Source organism: Episyrphus balteatus, chromosome 1 (assembly GCF_945859705.1).
Source record: "Episyrphus balteatus chromosome 1, idEpiBalt1.1, whole genome shotgun sequence".
Taxonomy (NCBI): Eukaryota; Metazoa; Arthropoda; class Insecta; order Diptera; family Syrphidae; genus Episyrphus; species Episyrphus balteatus.
In genome coordinates this window covers 90,723,533-90,743,215 of record NC_079134.1, presented here as the reverse complement: position 1 = coordinate 90,743,215, position 19,683 = coordinate 90,723,533, and the positions used below count along the sequence as shown (strand labels likewise).

The window sequence follows — 19,683 nt, the reverse complement described above, 5'->3', positions numbered from 1 at the left end:
AATAATGGGAGCTGATTAATTTTTTTTTTACTTCGGATTCGAATTCAGCACACCGAAAACCTTCAGAAAAGTATATTTTTGTTTCGGCAACAAAAAAAAAGTTTAATTTTGTTAACCAGTGTAACTGATCCATCCGTTTAAGCTGTAGCTTCTTAAACAGAGACAGATTCGAGTCCCAGGTTCGATTCCTTCTGTTCCATTTATTTTTTTTTTTATTTTAAATAAAAATGTACAGTTGTGTTCAAAATAATAGTAGTGCCTGCAACAAAATAACATTTTTTATATTTACTGTGCTTTTACAGTTAAAAATTTAATTTCTTTGATGTGAAAGTTTGTAACGGTCAATTACTAATAAATGTATCGTAGGTTTAAAATGAAAAAGAAGGTGCTAAATAATTTTTCATTGACCTTTGGTTGTTCTTTCTAATTTGGCCTGTTCAAAATAATAGTAGTTAAAGTTATTTTTGAAGAATTTAAAAGCGGTTTATAGCTTAGAATATTTATTTTTGCTTTAAAAATAAGTACTCATATAATTTGAACAATTTTTCAACAAAAAACGATTTGTTTCGGTTTTAATCTATTAAAAGTTCGAAGAGCAAAACACTGCAGTTCGGATAACGGAAACTTATACGAAAGCTGCTTGAAGAAGGGAAAACCTACTTGGAAATTCAAGGTTATATTAGGATGGTCCCCTACAATGGTAGCCAATGCAATAAACTCAACAAAAGACCCGAAACGCGCGGTAGAAAAAGAAAAAAGACCGTCGTAGATGACAGGCGTATTGTCCAGATGAGCAAAGTTGAGCCTTCTGCGTCGCCGTTTCAAATCCAGAAGGCCTTAAGCCTGGATTGCAGTGCAGTGAACATTCGGAGGCGACTGTTAGAGACTAATTTGTACGCTTGAAGTCCACGAAAAGTTTCGCGGAACATATTAAAAAGCGTATCCAGTTTGTAAAAGACCACATAAACTGGCCAACGAAGTAATGGCGTAACATATTGTTTACTGATGAGAGTAAATTTGTCCTCTTTGGTGGTACTGGATCTCCACAATACGTCCGACGTCCACCCAATTCGGAATATGTTCCAAAGTATACGACGAAAACAGTTAAACATGGAGGGTCAAAAATTTTAGTATTTTAACATATTTCTTTGTTAACAGCGGAACTTTTCGTGGACTTCAAGCGTACAAATTAGTCTCTAACAGTCGCCTCCGAATGTTCACTGCACTGCAATCCAGGCTTAAGGCCTTCTGGATTTGAAACGGCGACGCAGAAGGCTCAACTTTGCTCATCTGGACAATACGCCTGTCATCTACGACGGTCTTTTTTCTTTTTCTACCGCGCGTTTCGGGTCTTTTGTTGAGTTTATTGCATTGGCTACCATTGTAGGGGACCATCCTAATATAACCTTGAATTTCCAAGTAGGTTTTCCCATAAACAAAAAATACCAAGACTGGAAACTTTCGTACGTCTTTCCCCCCGAAACCCTTTTGTGTACCGTGTTGTCTGTGAATATATGTGAAAGCCACCACGTTGGTAAATGACGTTAACACGCACACATTTATAGATTCACGACATTCAACACACATCGAACACGAACACAACGATAAGTTCACGACATTCACCACACCTCGCAGCTTGTAGGCAAACGTCAGTTGACCGCCGAGTTTCCAGTCTTGGTATTTTTTGTTTATGGGTTTTCCCTTCTTCAAGCAGCTTTCGTATAAGTTTCCGTAATCCGAACTGCAGTGTTTTGCTCTTCGAACTTTTAATAGATTAAAACCGAAACAAATCGTTTTTTGTTGAAAAATTGTTCAAATTATATGAGTACTTACTTTTAAAGCAAAAATAAATATTCTAAGCTATAAACCGCTTTTAAATTCTTCAAAAATAACTTTAACTACTATTATTTTGAACAGGCCAAATTAGAAAGAACAACCAAAGGTCAATGAAAAATTATTTAGCACCTTCTTTTTCATTTTAAACCTACGATACATTTATTAGTAATTGACCGTTACAAACTTTGACATCAAAGAAATTAAATTTTTAACCGTAAAAGCACAGTAAATATAAAAAATGTTATTTTGTTGCAGGCACTACTATTATTTTGAACACAGCTGTATGTATTAAATCAATAATTTTTCTTCACAAGAAACCATACTTTAGGCCACAAACTAAAATATTCGTATTAACTTAGAATATAATGTAGTTTGCCGATTGGAAAAAAAATAGAACCGACCTGAGCGGCTGAGCGACGTCGCACAGTGTGGGAATTCGCGAATTTAGCGGAATAAAATTAATAACGCTTGCATTTTAAATTTTGTTGTAGTTTTTTTTTGTGATTTGTTCATTAAATATGTATATACAATCAAATGTAATTCACATTTTGGTGATATTTTATTTAAGTTTTTGTGAAATGAGTGACAGGTTATTTTCACCAAAAAGTACCTACTTTTTTTTTTGAAAATCATAAAAAAAGTTATTTATTGTCAGAATTGACTAGGTTTTTTGCAAACCGATATTTCAATGACGTTGTTTATGAACTAAAGAAACTATTCTCTAAAAGGCTACTAAAACGTACAAGATACTATTTCAAAGGATGTTTTAAATTATGTAGCTTGGTAAGTGTTCTGTCACGAAATTTTTCTGCCATACACCATCAAGGATACCAAAAATTAAAAGAACCGTAAACTTCCTGTCGAAAAAAAATCAGTTTAACTGGAATAGACAATTTGTATTTACCAATCGTGTTATTCTTGTAAAATAAAAAGCGCTTAATTTTTATTTTTGAGACCCAAACATTAAATATTTCCTTCTTTGTTATTTGGAAAGACATTCTGCAAATTATATAATATCGAAATATTTTGTAATTTAAAAGGATAGTTTGCTAATTATTCAAATAACATACCACATTATAAAAAGACGAAAATTAATACTCCACAGTACATATGCAAACAATAACAAAACACAGCACTTATAACAAGTAAAATTAATTTTAATACCGATTTTCAAAGTATCAAATATCAAATTTTGTGAAAAATACGCGTTAAATGCACCATTGCTCGAAAAATAAACAATTGTTTTTTTTTAATTAATTTATTTTTATCATTATAATTGGAACACCCTTTATCAGATGTAATACTTTTTTTTTATTAATTGATAGTTTCCGTTTTTAATTTTTTAAATAACTTAATTCTTTTTTTTCTTACTGTTAACTTTGAATTTGAACACCCTGTATTTTTATTGGAACTATTTTAAAATCAAATTCACAAATATTTTGAACACCCTGTGAAATAAAAAAGTTTCTAATTCTATAACATTCTTCTTCTAACAAAATCCCAAAAAGTTATTCGATTTTTACGGTATGCCATCATTTTTTTTTTGATGGTCATTTAGAAAAAAAAAAAAAAAAAATATATCATAACAAAATTGGGGTGTCAAATTTTAGTGATTCTTGATAGTTTATAAATCAAGCTTTGCATTGAGTATTGTCTCTAAGCGGAATAATGCGGAATAACTAAAGTTTTGCTCTAACAAAGGTACAAAAATCGAAAAAAAACACATTTTTTTAACTCTAACAAAGGTACAAAAATCGAAAAAAAAACACATTTTTTTAACTTCAATCGCCAAAACAAAAATGTAAAACACCCTGTGAAATAAAAAATTACTTACATAATTATACCTTGATATTTAGAAAATATAAAAAAATAAAACTTTTATTAAAACACACACCAAACGCACGAGAAAAAATTAAGAGAAAAGTAATCTCTTTCACCAAATAAACAGAAAAAAAATCGCCAACTGCAACTTCGAAGCTATTTTTTTTTGTTTACATGATCCCCACCTATCAATGCTTTTGTTATCACTTTCTACAATCTATTAGCTTTAAGAAAAAACGGTTTTGGCATCAAAGAAGACAAGTCATTTTTCGAATTAAATTCCGCTAAATTCGCGGAATCCCACACTGTGCGTCGCTCAGGATTGACGCTCAGGATTACTGCTCAGCCGCTCAGGGTCTATTTGGCCACCCCCATACATGTTCATATGTTCTAATTTAGTTTTGCCGCTTAGGACGTGGCCGTACCCTTAGGGACTTTTTAAATACCGTTTCGTAATCAGTGCTACTAGTTCTACAAAACGTGATAGGTCTCCGTTCGCGTATATTTTGAGTGTTAAACAGTGATATCATCGGCGGAAAGCAAAATTGTTCTGAGTCACAAATAGCAAATTTTAGAGGGGACGATTTTTAAGTTTCAAATTCATTGAAAGCATTGTTTTTTTGCTCGTCGGTAATTCAAGTTTTGTTTTTTATAAAGTTTGTTCTTTCCTTTTGAAGAAACCATACAAACTTACTTTTACTTTTTAATATTTAAAAAAAACTAAAAACCCAAAATTGGACATAAAACAATTCCTATTCAAGTACGCCCTTTCCTTAAACAAAAAGTGGACTTAGAACTAAATAAGATGGGACTTATAGGCTATTGATTATGTCGAAAAAAAACAAGGCAATAAGGAACTAAGAAGTTCAGGGGTTTTTATTGCAGGAATAGTTCAAAGCGTTATAAGAGATGATAAAACCGCGGAGTGCTATTAAGTGAGAGCGTGGAAATTGAAGATGGTGCAAACGCCTCCTTTTTGGTTTTTTCAATATATCTCGTAAACCAAGCAAGATTTTGATATATTGCATTTCAAACTTTTTGTAGAGAATTAAATTTCCTATTAGAATAATATTTTTTTAAAATTGAAAAAAAGCTTTTGTTCGGATTTTTAATTTCACTCAAGTAAAACAAAAACATTCGAGGGGAAAGTACGATAACTTAAGAACAAAGGATTGATAATGACGTTTTGTAGAGGGGTTAAATCCAATCATTGTTGACTATGGGACTATGTTTTTTTTAAATACTTAAAATTAAAAAAAAAAATATTAAAAACAACGGCAACATTTACAGTTATGAATGATACTTTTTTTCAAAAACTAGAACTATACACTTAAAACTGTAAGTGTTGCCGTTGTTTTTTAATATATTTTTTTTTTAAATTTAAGTATTTAAAAAAAAACTGCCCCTCCCTCCAAAACATGGGGAGATAGACCCCCCTCCCATAGTCAACAATGATAGTATTTAACCCCTCTACAATACGTCATTATCAATCCTTTGGTCTTAAGCTATAGTACTTTCCCCTCAAATGTTTTTGTTTTACTTGAGTAAAACAAAAAATCCGAAGAAAAGCTAGATTCAAATGGCCATACTTCGGTTAATTTTCAATGAAAAAATTTTTAAGAAAATTGAATGTCCTTTTTTCTTTAGAGCAATTTTTATGGCTGTCTCAACCCCAAAAAAATACACAACCAAAAAAGCAAAAAAAACTCAAAAAATCGAATTTTTTGATATTTTTTGTATGATTGTTTCGACTGTTTTGGTAAGGAAATTTTATTTTTTTTCAAATTTCTAAAAACATTATTCTAATAGGAAATTTAATTCTCTACAAAAACTTTTAAATGCAATATATCAAAATTTTGCTTGGTTTACGAGAAATATTTAAAAAACCAAAAAGGGGGCTTGTGCACCCCTATCTTCAATTTCCACCCTCTCATTTAATAGCACTCCGCGGTTTTATCTTCTCTTATAACCCATTGAACGATTCCTGCAATGGAAACCCGTGAAAGTCTTGGTTCCTTTCTGTTCGACATAATCAATAGCCTATTAGAACAATCAAAAAACAAGAATACTTGGGTCTCATTTTCAGAAGACTACTTACCTGTTTTTATTGTTCTATGTCCCATTAAATTATATTATATGCTGCAGAAATTTTTTAGACAAATTCGGAAAGAGCACCCTCAAATTAGTAAAACTGCCTCATTATCTCAAATTCGGTAAAAAGTGGATTTATAACAATTTTGCTGTCCGCCGACGATATACAAACCGATTCTCGGGTATGTACATATACTCGTATAAAGTTTTTAAGGCAAAGTAAAAGCAAAGCCAAGGCGAGATTTAAAATCGGCCAATTTTGGTCGTCAGGTCACGGAAGAGTTTTCTTAATTATTTTTCTTATTATTATATACTTCCTTATATACATATTTACATAATTTTTATTTATTTATGCAGCTACATCAAGGCGAATACGTAACAATCAACAAGATACACAGGTCAAAAGACGTCAAACACAATTCAATACAAGGTCAAATTCAATTGCGAGACGAGAAATCCAGTATCAAGATGTTCAAGGTTCTGCTCTGCCTGATTTATCACAAGACTTAACCGACGAAGAACGAATATGGGAAGAGATTCAAGAAATAAAATCTATGCCAGTGTCAATGACACAAAAAAAGGATTTAAAGGCTAAACTTCAAGTAATTACATACATATTTAATATAAAGGATATTTGAACCTTCAGTGCCCGAAATAAGTGTGAAGACAGTCTTTCTAAAGTTTTCAAAATGAAAATATTGTTAAAAGAAAACTTAGTTAATGTAATCTCATAAAAGAGAAATTGAACTTAAAAACCATCTCAATGTTTCCACACACCTTTAATAACAAAAACCTTGCAACTACATAGATTGAAAAATATTGTGTCTTTTTACTATTTTCTTACATTTTACAGTTTTTATAGCAAAAAAAAAAAAGTTGAAACTCGATTATCCGGGATTCGATTAACCGGAACGCTCTATTATCCGTGATGAAAATATTTGACATTCTTTCTCAACAATGGAGACAATGTTATTATTTAAACTCTGTTATCCGTAATAAACTCTTCTATCCATAACAAAAAAAAGGGCCGAACAAATTCCTTCACTTTAATTCAGCACACGGAAAAGGAAGTTACGGTATTATGTGCTGTTTTTTTGCTTTTTTCGAGTACCTACCTTATGTTTGTTTTCGTTCTGTTTTTTACATTTTTTAATAAAAACTTAGATAAATATTAATTATAATTATTGTTTGAGAAAAGAAAGTTCTATTATTCGGGATTTTCGATTATCCGTAATGAGCTCGGTCCCGACCATCGAGATTCAACTGTATAGCAAATCTATTTTTATCTCAAATTGTTTTAGGTAAAGTTCAATTTCTTATTTTTCTTTATTTTCTCATTTGTAAGAGTACTAAATTACCAGTTTTCTTTGAACAATTATGTTATCATAAGGTCTCCGCGTTATTTTTAAAATTTTAGATTGACTATCTACATCTACATATCGTCCCGTTTCTGCTTGAACCTCGTAAGTACATTTTTTTAAAAGATTTAATTTTCTGTTAAACATTGCTCTAAAACTTACAGAAATAATAGATACAAAGGTTTAAGTGTAGAAACAACTTAATCAATATGTCTTAAACATAACTTGATTTCCCTTTTATTAACTTATATTCTTAACTTTGAGAAAAATGTAAATTTATTTTAAGAACTCAACAAAATGTGCTGTGTAGATACGTGGTTCAGGCAAAAACGGGACGATATATGCTTATTTCGGCAACTGTAAATAACGCACATCTGTTAATAGGTTAACATTGTTTTTGAATATTCAGAAAACACGTGTAAGTTTTACTTTTTCAATTATAGTTCAGTTATAGTTCAATTTCGAATAGTACTTCTCAAAAAGTTAGACGTTTATTAAACAATTTAAAATAATAGTCCAGTCATTATATGCATTTGGAAATGCTTTTAAATGTTTTCGACCAAGATTTCCTATGAGCTTTTTCCGCCATTTTTAAAGAAAGCAAAAAATTGTTTTTTTTTTTTTGAAAATAAAGGCTATCCGACGAGATACCAAAATTTTAATATGATGCATATTTTTAGCTTTACAATGCTCTACAAATGCTCAAAGGTGCAAACCCTAATCAGAACTTGGCTGTTTTTTTAACAGAAATGTTTTTGTTGTGATTTCACTACTTTTTGCAAGGTATGTCTGTAGAATTGAAAATCTATATATTTGATGAAAATTCGGCGGAAATGGGCAGTTGCCACGCTCCTTGGTTAAAATTCTCAAATTTATAATTTTTTCCTTTGTATAAACTACCATCTCTACCATTCCATCAAATTTCAAGATTCTAAGATAATAAGAAGTGCTCTATAATATTTGATGAAAATTCAGCGGAAATGGGCGGTTGCCACGCCCCCTGGCTAAAATTCCCAAATTTTAAATTTTTTCCTTTGTATAAACTACCATCTCTACCATTCTACCAAATTTCAGATTCTACGATAATCAGAAGTGCTCTATAATATTTGATGAAAATTCAGCGGAAATGGGCGGTTGCCAAGTCCCCTGGTTAAAATTCTCAAATTTAAAATTTGTCCTTTGTATAAAGTACCATCTCTACCATTCTGCCAAATTTCAAGATTCTAAGATAATCAGAAGTGCTTTATAATATTTGATGAAAATTCAGCGGAAATGGGAGGATGCCACGCCCCCTTAATTGAAAATCTCAAATTTTCGATATTTCCATTTGTATACACCACAAATCTTATCACCGTGTAAAATTTCAAGTTTCTACGATAGCGGGAATTTCTCCATAATTTTGATGATCTGTCAGTGAGACAGTTACGGTTTTGCGATTTTTGAAGCCCTATATCTCAGAAACAACTCATCGTAAGAAGCTGATATTTTAGGAGGAGTTTGGTTTTGACCAGATCAACAAATGCAGCGAAATTTCTAGCATCTTTGGAAAGTTAGAGGGGGGTCGAAAATGGCCTGAGTTGTTTCATGTAAATAAGGGTGTAGTGAAAAAGTTGCTGGAGAACTTGGCTGGGCACTACCTTGCCCCTTGATATATAAATAATAATAATAATACTATAGCAGTGGGCTTTTTAACAAACATATTTTTAGGAAGAAAAAGAGAAAAAAAAATTACAATAAGAAAAATCAGAAAGAAAATGCTAAAAACATAAAAAAAAATAAAGAATCGATAAAATTTATCAATAAATATAATAGTTAAAAAGTAAACATTTAAATCTTCTTGTGCTTCCAACACTTCTCATAGCAATAGACAGGGAGTTCCAAAGACGAATTACATGAACAAAGAATTGGCGCTCAGTAATAAGATAATTGTATCGTGGTATAATAAAAGTAAAGGACCTTGCAGAATGAGGGAAATTTAGGTTACCATTTAGATAGTCAGGTTGTTTTGTTTGAATGATTTCATGTAGATAACTAAGTGAACGAAAGTTTAATAAATTATCTAGGCTACAACCGGAAATTCGCACCACACAGAAAGATAAGTGATCAAAGCGTCTTAGATTATAAATATAGCGGGTAATGTTGTTGTATTCCACATTTAATTTGCGGCTAGTGGATGAATCTAGGTTGCAAAAAATTTCGCATCCATATAAGATAATTGGCAACAAGAGAGTTTTAGCAAGAAGTAATTTGGTTTTTGTGGGAACGAAGCTTCTAGCAACTTGGAGAGCACGAATACCACCATATACTTTCACAATTGCACTGTTAATATGATCGTTCCATGTGAGCAAGCGATTGAAAACTATTCCAAGATTTCTAGCGTTGCTGACATATTCAATAGCTTCAACTTCAAGCTTCAATGTTCTTAAAATAGATAGATCAAACATTTTGCGGTAGGTTAGGTTAGGTAAAATGGGCTGACAGTTGATGTTGTTACCGTCACACTTAGATCAATGTAGATCCCTTGTGATACCCTGAAGTATTTAAAACCTCATTAAAAAAGTGTAATCCTATGAATCCTATGGTTTGTCGAGCCACTTGGTAGACTGGACGAAGTTCAGTAGGCTTTTGCCTGATAGTTCTTCTAATTCATTAAAGAAGTAGTTCCATAAAAATGTTTTTCTAGTGCGGCAGAGTGCTGGACAGTGACACAGGAAGTGAGTAGTATCTTCCAGTTCGTCCTCATTGCCGCAGCCTCTACATAGGTCATCTGTGCTAAGCCCTATTTTCTTTTTATGGTAGCCCAGTAGGTTATGTCCCGTTAAAATACCTATAAGGGATCTTTAGGAAGGTTTACTGAGTAGTAAGATCTTATTAGATTTTTTTCTCGTCGTAATTCGGCCAAAGTTTCCTGGTGTGACCGCAGGTATCTAGGAGGTTCCATCTTTCATTGGTTTTTTGAAAAACATGTTTGACGATATTTCGTTTCATTTCACATTGTGGGATTCTGATGTTATGGTCTATGAGAGAAGGATCAAGTACTGAGCCTTCCCTTGCAAACTCGTCCGCTTTTTCGTTGCCGAACACATCACTGTGGTCGGGAACCCAGCAGAGTCTTACATTATGCTCCATTACAAGAACCCTAAGCTCTTCGCGACAGCAAGAAACAAGCTTTGACTTGATTAAGGTGGCAGAAATCGCTTTTATTGCCGCTTGGCTATCAATGAAAAAGGTGATGTCAGCAGGTGATATCGCCATCATGGATATTATTATTATTATTTTATTATTATTATTATTATTCTTTATTTCATGTTAAGATATATTACAATTTGATCTAGCCGGTTTACAAAAATATATTAAAAAGTAAAATTTAACAAGAAATAGATACAAGCATTTTGTTGTCTTAAGGACAAGTAGCAAATGCTCAATACAAATATTTTAAAAATATAAACCAAAATACATTAATGGGGAACTACAATGTTTAATAGAAATGAATTGTAAAATGAAACTTCAAAGTAACTAATGAGAAACAAAAAAAAAAAAAATAAATATGTTATTTAAAAGATATTCATTGTGAAACATCAAAACAGAAAAAAGTACCTAAATAGTTTAAGGATTAAAAATGTGAGCAATATGGGCATGGTCGAGTAAAAATAGCCAAGCCTTTGTTTTATTTAGAAAGGAAGTTCTAACTCTTTCGCATCTAAGATCATCAGGCAATTTGTTAAAAAGACGAGGGGCGTTAGCTAAATAAAAGTAAGCAAAGTGAGTTTTCTTGACCCTAGGTACAGTAACTAAATTCCTGGTGTTAACTCTTAGATTATGGTTGGAATAAAGTCTAATAACATTATATCCCGATTTGTCAAAAAACATTTTTAACACCTTGTAAACATATAAATGCCTCAGTGGAAGGATCTTAAGTTTTTTGAAAAGTTCAAAGCTAGGTGTACGACGATGCACTTTAAACATAATCCTGATAGCGTGTTTTTGTTTGACAAAAAGAGGATCTAATTTTTTCGAATGCGTACCTCCCCAGCAAGATAACCCATACTGAAGTTTAGATTGTATTAAACCATTGTAGACTGACTTCAAAATAGGTAACTGACAGTATAGACTTAGATGGTAAAATTGTCTAACAGCGTTGTTCAAGTAAAGCTTCAAAGAATTAGTATGCTCTTGCCAACAAAGTTTTAGATCAAGAGTAATACCAAGGTATTTAAAACTATCAACCCTATCGATCACAAAACAGTTTTCAGAGCACTTAGTAGCATCATTATACACAGTTGTAGGTGAATGAGAGCAAAGGTAGTCTAAAGGAAATCGAGTGCAGCAAGGTGAATGATAAAGTAAAGGAAGATCTTTGCATATATTACCAGTCAAGTTAAATAACATAAATTTAGTTTTTTTACTAATAACAAGTTTATGCAAGTGAAACCATTTCCTTAAGACTTCCAAATCATTATTTATGAGAGAACATAAATTAAGATAGCTGAAATCAGAGTAAGATAACGCTGTATCATCAGCAAAAGCTGTTAATTTACCATTGAAATTTTGAAGAAATAAGGAATTGATAAACACAACAAATAGTAGTGGACCCAGCACTGATCCTTGTGGAACGCCCATGTTAATTAACTTCGTAGAACTGATACTATCTTTAATTTTAACTACCTGCTTACGGTTAACTAAATAAGATGCCAGCCAGTCATACATGAACCCCCTAAAACCTGATTTATATAATTTACTAAGTAAAAGCTGATGATCAACCATATCGAAGGCCTTGGTTATATCTATAAATAAAGCTGCAGGAATATTAGATTCATTCAAGCTCGAGTATATTTCACTGCATAGCTTCAAAACAGCATCTTCTGTAGAACGTCCACAGCGAAAACCAAACTGCAACTCACTAAAAAATCTAGTTTTATCTAGAAAAGAAACCATTCTTGACTTTATACCTTTCTCAAATATCTTTGAGAAGGTTGAGAGAAGAGAAATGGGACGGTAATTATTCAAGCATGAAGAATCACCTTTTTTATGAAGTGGTATTACAAGGGCAAGCTTTAGTGCATCAGGAAAAATACCTCTCTGAACACTAAAGTTAAAAATATAACTCAGAACATCAGAAATGTAAAAAGAAATATTTTTTAAAGATTGACTAGAGATAGAATCCATTGAAGTAGAGTTCAAATTTTTCATACTCATGATTATGTTGTGAATTTCAACCGACGTAAACAGTTCAAAACAGAAGCTCTCTGAATGAAAATTGTCATCCACAATGCCACTGATACAATGACTACAGGTATTTACGGCTGAAGATTCACTTACAAAATTTGATATATTTGAAAAATAATCGTTAAATAAGTTCGCGATTTCGGTGGGTTCAGATATTTGTGCATCATTAGAACAGATAACAATCTCAACACTAGATTTGTTAAGCAGCATTTTTCACTGCCAGTATCTCGGCTTGGAAGACACTGCTGTAATCGGGGAGTCTGAAAGAACTGGCAAGCTTGAGGTTTTTTGAGTAGAAACCTGCACCAACCCCAGTGTTCATTTTCGAGCCATCAGTGAAGATGGCGATAGTCGACTCATTTGAGAAAGGAACACTGTTTTCCTAATTTTGTCTGTTGGGGAAGCTGACATTAAAAGACTTGTTGAAGTCTAAGTAAGGGGTCATGTAGTCTGTACTTACGTTGTTGTCAACGTAGTTAGAAAGGATCGTGGTATGACCGCTTTGACTAGTACTCCAAATGTTGGTTTGACTGAGTTGTAGGGCACTATTTGCTGCTAATTCTTGTACAAATAGATCTAAGGGAGTGAGATTAAGGATTGCCTCCAAACCTGCGGTTGGAGTGGACCTCATCACCCCCGTAGTGCTAATGCATGCTGTTCCTTCTACTTTGGTTAGGGTCTTCAAGTTCGTGGATTTCTCCAGAGCTTGCCACCAGACTAAGCTGCCATATGTCAGAATGGGTCTGACAATGGCGGTATACATTAGACTGGGCCAAAAAAATAAAATATTTTTTTTTTTGAAAGTTACTTCGAAAATCTTGTTCAGGATGATGAAAAAAAAATTTGGTGAAAATTTGAGACGTTAAAAAAAATTTTAAGAGGTCTATCATCGGTGTTTTTTATTTTTATACATGATATGATGTTTTACAACAGAACTGCTAGAAGATCAAAGTACAAAAAATTTCTGTTCATTTTTTCTTATATAAAATTAAATTTCCTACAAAAAAGATCTTATTGAAAATTTTCGCCAGACTTGCCGTATTCGAGTAATTAAGCTTTTTAAATCGAAGTGTTTTTTCAATTTGACTGTTTCACTTTGGAATTTTGTGATGAGCAAATAAGTGAATAGAAAAATAAAACCACGACAGATTCTTATAGGAAATTTAATTCTCTACAAAAAAGGTCTTGTAGTAATTTTCCCTAAATTGAGTTCTAAAGAAGTTATTCACGATTTAAATCGAGAAAAAATTTAAAAATCAATTTTCAATTTCAAAATTTTCTAATTCACTGAAAATTCAATATTTTCAAATTAGCAAGATGTTTTCTTGTAGGGACTTAAACGTTCTATAAAAAGTTCCTTGGCAGCAAATTAATTGCTTTAACCGTTAAGAAGATATTCGTATCAAAACCAATGCCCACTGATTTCAATAGTTTTCTTATGACAAGTATGCATTGCGATTTGAATACGATTATCTTCTAAACGGTTAAAGCAATTAATTTGCTGCCAAGGAACTTTTTATAGAACGTTTAAGTCCCTACAAGAAAGCATCTTGCTAATTTGAAAATATTGAATTTTCAGTGAATTAGAAAATTTTGAAATTGAAAATTGATTTTTTAATTTTTTCTCGATTTAAATCGTGAATAACTTCTTTAGAACTCAATTTAGGGAAAATTACTACAAGACCTTTTTTGTAGAGAATTAAATTTCCTATAAGAATCTGTCGTGGTTTTATTTTTCTATTCACTTATTTGCTCATCACAAAATTCCAAAGTGAAACAGTCAAATTGAAAAAAAACACTTCGATTTAAAAAGCTTAATTACTCGAATACGGCAAGTCTGACGAAAATTTTCAATAAGATCTTTTTTGTAGGAAATTTAATTTTATATAAAAAAAAATGAACAGAAATTTTTTTTACTTTGATCGTCTAGCAGTTCTGTTGTAAAACATCATATCATGTATAAAAATAAAAAACACCGATGATAGACCTCTTAAAATTTTTTTTAACGGCTCAAATTTTCACCAAATTTTTTTTTCATCATCCTGAACAAGATTTTCGAATTAACTTTCAAAAAAAAAATATTTTATTTTTTTGGCCCAGTCTAGTATACATCCACAGGGTTATTTTAGGATTTGGTCCCCAGTTTCTGCCAAGAATTCTATTACATGAGTAAAGTGCAAATGTGGCTTTCTTATATCTTTCTTGAATGTTTGGACCCCAGTTAAGTTTCTTATCCAAGATCACTCCGAGATATTTCGCTTTATCCGAAATCTTAAGTGGGGTGCCATCAATTTTTGGCACTACAAAAGGAGGAATTTTCCTTCTGTTTGTGAAAAGTCCCAGTTCTGTTTTAAGGGGGTTTACTTTAAGACCGCATTTCCTGGTCCAGTTACTGACCTTGGATAATGCGTTTTCTAATTGTTCGCTTTTGCGGTAAACAGGAAGGGTTTTCGATTTGACAGGAATAAGACAAGGGTGGTTGTTCTTAGACCAACGTTAAATAGAGCGAAGATCCTCATTCATTAGTGCAATAGCATCACTTTTCAAAACGACGCACAGTGTGACCAATCACGAATCTAGCTGGACAAAATTAATAACTCGCGTTAAATCGACTTTTTTTCTAAACAGTTTTAAACAAATGAAAAATGATAAAATTCTATAAAAAGAAAAATTTTTTAAAAAGAAATCTATAATTTCTGCAAAAAGTGGGTCAAAATAGTGATGAAGAAAATGTATTTTTATAGTATTTGAACTTAGGTTTCCATAAACATATTCTATGATTGGATATACTTAATTATTTTAAAAAACGCTTGAAAAGTCTCAATTAATAAAAACTCTATTGCTATTCACGAAAAAAGAGAGGCAGAATAATTAGTTTTTATTAAGAAATAGAACTTTTACACACGTTTTTGACAGGTGACATACATGATTTATTTTCTCAATATCATGCTTTAAATTAAAATTTTAGCAATGATTTTAATTAAATATGTTTCACAATCATACAAAATGGAATCACGTTTAAAAATATCTGCAGATAATTTAAAAAGGTAACTCCTTTTTGTGCAATGTAAACTTGAAACATAAGGGCCTATTAAAAACAGCTGTGCTTATATTACCTTCGATGTTTTTCAAGCTAATAATTCTCTAAATTTCTTCGTGACCCTATTTCTGGCCTTTTACACTTGCTTGCTTTTTGCATTGAACTTGTTTAAGATGTTCCAACAGAAAAGCATCATTCATCAATGATAATGCCTCATAAGTTGAAAATTCCAGTGGTTTAGTGGTTCCAGAGGATCAGAACTTAATCTTTTATACATTTTGATCCTTCACTCAAAGAAAATTTCGATAAATCCTTTACGGTTTTATTGGAATATGCTTTTTCATTTCTACGGAGAGCGATTCTACTGATTTTAACTATTTCCTAATGCATAGGTGCACTTAGGAGACTTTTAACCTTCCGTTTGTTATATTTTTCCCGTTTTTTAATATTTAAAAATTCTTTTCTACTTTTGTTTCACTGTCTACTGTTTTTGTTTATTTAGTTACCACATAGTATTGGTCAAGTAAAATGAAATTCATGTTTAAAGAACGGTCCAATGGGTTTTCCACCTTTTTTGTCTTTTTTTCGCTTAACTTGAAACACAAAAATTTTATATGTGTTTTTAATTTTTGTTTATAGTCAAAAATGTACCAAAGATGATACCTGCTCATTAAAAGATAAAAAAAACTGTCTTTTCGATCTTATTTGGCAGATTTGACACATTTTTCGAAAATTTGTTTTTTTTTTTTTGAAAATCTTGACTTCATTTTGAAAAGTGAAAAAAGTTGTATGGCGGTCGAGAAAACGCGAGACATGTAACTAGCTAATCTTAATGACAATACTCCACAAAACATTAATTAATTAATTTCAGACCGAAAAAATGTGGAATTAACTTTACCTCTATTTGAAAAAGATATTTTTTTTGCACTTCCTAGCCTTCTTACAGAATTTATTTTTTTTAAATAGTTGCAATGGTAATTAATAAATAAAAATTATAATACTTTACCTCCAAATGTAGATTAACAATAAAAAAAAAAACAATTACAACAAAAAAAGTACCACAGTGTTTTTAATCGGCAACCAAACTCAAGCGAAAAATAGAATACTTTGTAATATCTCCATCCAACTGTGGACAAGAACCAACTTTCAAGGTTAGCTTACGCTAATCCGAGATGAAAACAAAAAAATAAAACATGAATTACAGTTACCCATTGTATTGAGAAGCTCAACTCATGATTTAAATTCATGTGGCTAAACTTTTTTTTTTTCTATTTTGTCCACACAGTGTGCAATTTTACATATCTAGTGGAACTTTCTTAAAATTCGAAATTTTCCGAATATAAATATTTTGATGTATAATTAAAGGTTAAATTCCATACTATGAAATGTTAACAAAGAAACAAAAATTAAAACTGCATGCGGCGGCGTTCTGCAGATTAAAATAAGGAAAAATATATTTAAACTTAGATGATTTTTTTGAGTGAAACTAATAGTTGTGTATTTTATTATTTATCAAAGCTAGCTGGACAAACATTTTTTTTATGATTTTTTGGTGTTCAATTATGCTGTTACCACAAAAACAAATGTGTTGTTAAGTCTTAAAATGGAAGAAAATTTAATTTGTTTCAAGACTTAAACGATATTTATCAATAAAATGTTCAAATTCAAAAGAATTTGATTTTGCTCATAAAAAAGTTCAAAGAAGTAAGTCATTTAGACCTGCAGAAATATGGTGTTTTACTTCATCTCAAAAATTCAAACCCTCACAACAGAAAAACTGCTTGATGAATAAGTCTGAAACTTTGCATATTAATTTCAGGTATATTAAGCTTCAATAATTAAGCCTCAGTTTAATCTTATCACCAATAGAAATTAAATAGCGGTAAATTTTCTAAAAAAACGTAAAAATGTCTATTTTGATAGCTTTTCTAAATTAATCTAAAAAATAAAAAAAACAATTTGTTTAACAAAGTTAACTTAATTTCTTTGTAGAGAATTGAATGAAGTTTTTAAATGTGTCCATGAATATTCTGTACGGTAATCCGTTGTTGATATATTGATAGTCAAAGTCAAAAGTATGGTTTTTGGTTTGATGACTGATATTGCAGTTAAAAAAATCGTAGAAGTTTTAAACAGAATTAATCTTAAAGCCAAATAAATAGCCTTTCTAAAAATAATAATCATTTTATCAGAAAAAATTTTCCCACTTTCTTAAGAGAAAAGTAAAAACAAACAAAAATTGGAAAATTTTTGTTTTTTAACAGTTCCAACGATTTAGCTATTTTACCGTTAGAAAGAAAATATTTTAACATTTAATCCTAAAACTAGAAGAATAGAGCTTCAACATGCTTTTTATTTTGTCATGATGCGATCATTTTTTACTGAGATACAGCCTATCGAAAATCACTAAAAAAATCACGTTTTTTTTTGTTCCCTTAATTTTTTGGGCTAGTGTATTTATCAGAACCCGTTAAGGGTTTTTGTGAATAGCTGCGGCCCCCATACAATATTTTTCTTTTTGTTCAGATTTATAGGCCAAAAACGTATTTTCGATATTTTCAAAAATCGTAAATCAGATTTTTGTGAATCGCAAATTACTTTTTTAGACTACTCATGATAATATAAGATATAAAAAGATTAAATATAATTTTTCGATATCTCGCTTCGTTTTCGAGATATAGATAGTTTTGATAAACAACTCCCAAAATCGATTGCTCGATGTCGGCTCTTCCCCATCTATTTTGTGCATATGTACTCCGATGCCTCATATCGGACTTATAATTAGATATATATATCTGAAAATCAATAAGGCACTTGTAGAAATACATATTCAATATAATTAAACTGGTTTTCATAGCAAAAATTAAGTGTACGTGGAACCACGAATTTAGATCCGCTTGATTGGCAAAATTGCACACTTGGCGATGCCTTATCAAAAGCTGCACATCATCAGCGTATAGATGAATCAGACAGTTTTAAACAACAAGAATATTTTTTTGGGATAGGAATAATTTCCGCTTTTTTCCATTCTGATGGAAACTCAGGTGGTTAAAATGGTATGAGTTATAAAACGCATTATACATGGTGTCCCGGAATGAGATAAGAAGATTTTGAGGGATGATTCTTGGGTATATTCTAAGAAAAAAATTGTTCTACAGCAACTATCTCTCTGCAAAGTTGATACTCTTTAGCGATGATTTAAGAAAACGCTTACTTTGGTATGCCTTTACTCGTGTTAATGTTAATAACTCCGTTAATACTTATGATAAAAAGTTCATTAATGTCTTGATTTTTTAAAAAAATGTTATTCTTTGTATATGCATTTAAAAAATGTGAATATCTTTTTTAATTGCTCAGATATTAATTTTTAAATGGAATTATTTTTTCTTACCCATGATAATTTTTGACTTTGGGCCGATAAATGTGTTATAAACATAGTGTTTTATAAATTTATTCTTATGAAGAAAGCAATACTGAACAAAAAAGATGTTAACAAGTTTGTCAGGCAACTCATAGATTCTATGATATTTACGAAAACCTGCACCAAGTAAAATCTCTAAAAAATGTGTTTTTTTTTTTGCTTTCGTCAAAAATGGGTACAAATTAAAAATTTATTTTTGCAGTTTTCGTAAAATCTCTAAAAAAAATGTGTTTTTTTGCTTTCGTCAAAAATGGGTACGAATTAAAAATTTATTTTTGCAGTTTTAGTTTATTTCTGTTTAAGACCTAGTAACAACAATTGTTTAAAAATTTCTTCTTGATTTTGTGTGCTGGATAGAGCCCGTTTTTTTGGATTTTATTGCTATTATTAATTGATGGAGGTTCTCCAATATGATTTACCAGATCCAGGCCAGGATATTTCACTGATTCAATTAACTACTTCATATTATGAACAATTTTAAGATTGGCTGATGAAGATTACTGTTATCATTGGATGGGAAGAAATGGACCTGTTCAATGAGTTGCAAGATCCCCAAACTGCAAAATATTGGCTTTATTTATGAAAAGGAGTGAAAAGCGTTACTTATTTGACATCAATAGCACTTCTTGTGGAACAAGAAGAATGTATTCTCTGAACCATCATTAAAAAAGGGACAATAGATAGAATAAATTAATATTCCCAATAAAATCCAAAAAACTAGCTCTGTTAAGCACACAAAATCAAGGAGCACACTCTAAATAATTCTTGTAAACAGAAATAAACTTAAACTACAAAAATAAATTTTTAATTCGTACTCATTTTTGACTAAAGAATATACTCAAGAATCATCCCTCAAAATCTTCTTATCTCATTCCGGAACACCCTTTATA

At 31.2% G+C, this 19,683-nt stretch overlaps 1 protein-coding gene across 3 annotated transcripts in view; it reads left to right on the top strand.

Annotated features, from left to right (window-relative positions):
- LOC129907361 (transmembrane channel-like protein 7) overlaps positions 1 to 19,683 on the top strand; it is a 191,019-nt gene that overhangs the window by 44,209 nt on the left and 127,127 nt on the right. For all 3 annotated transcript variants that reach the window (XM_055983525.1, XM_055983529.1, XM_055983536.1), the window contains exon 2: positions 6,106 to 6,350. In XM_055983525.1, coding sequence (XP_055839500.1) covers positions 6,106 to 6,350 — 245 coding nt within the window. The remainder of the gene's footprint in view (positions 1 to 6,105; positions 6,351 to 19,683) is intronic.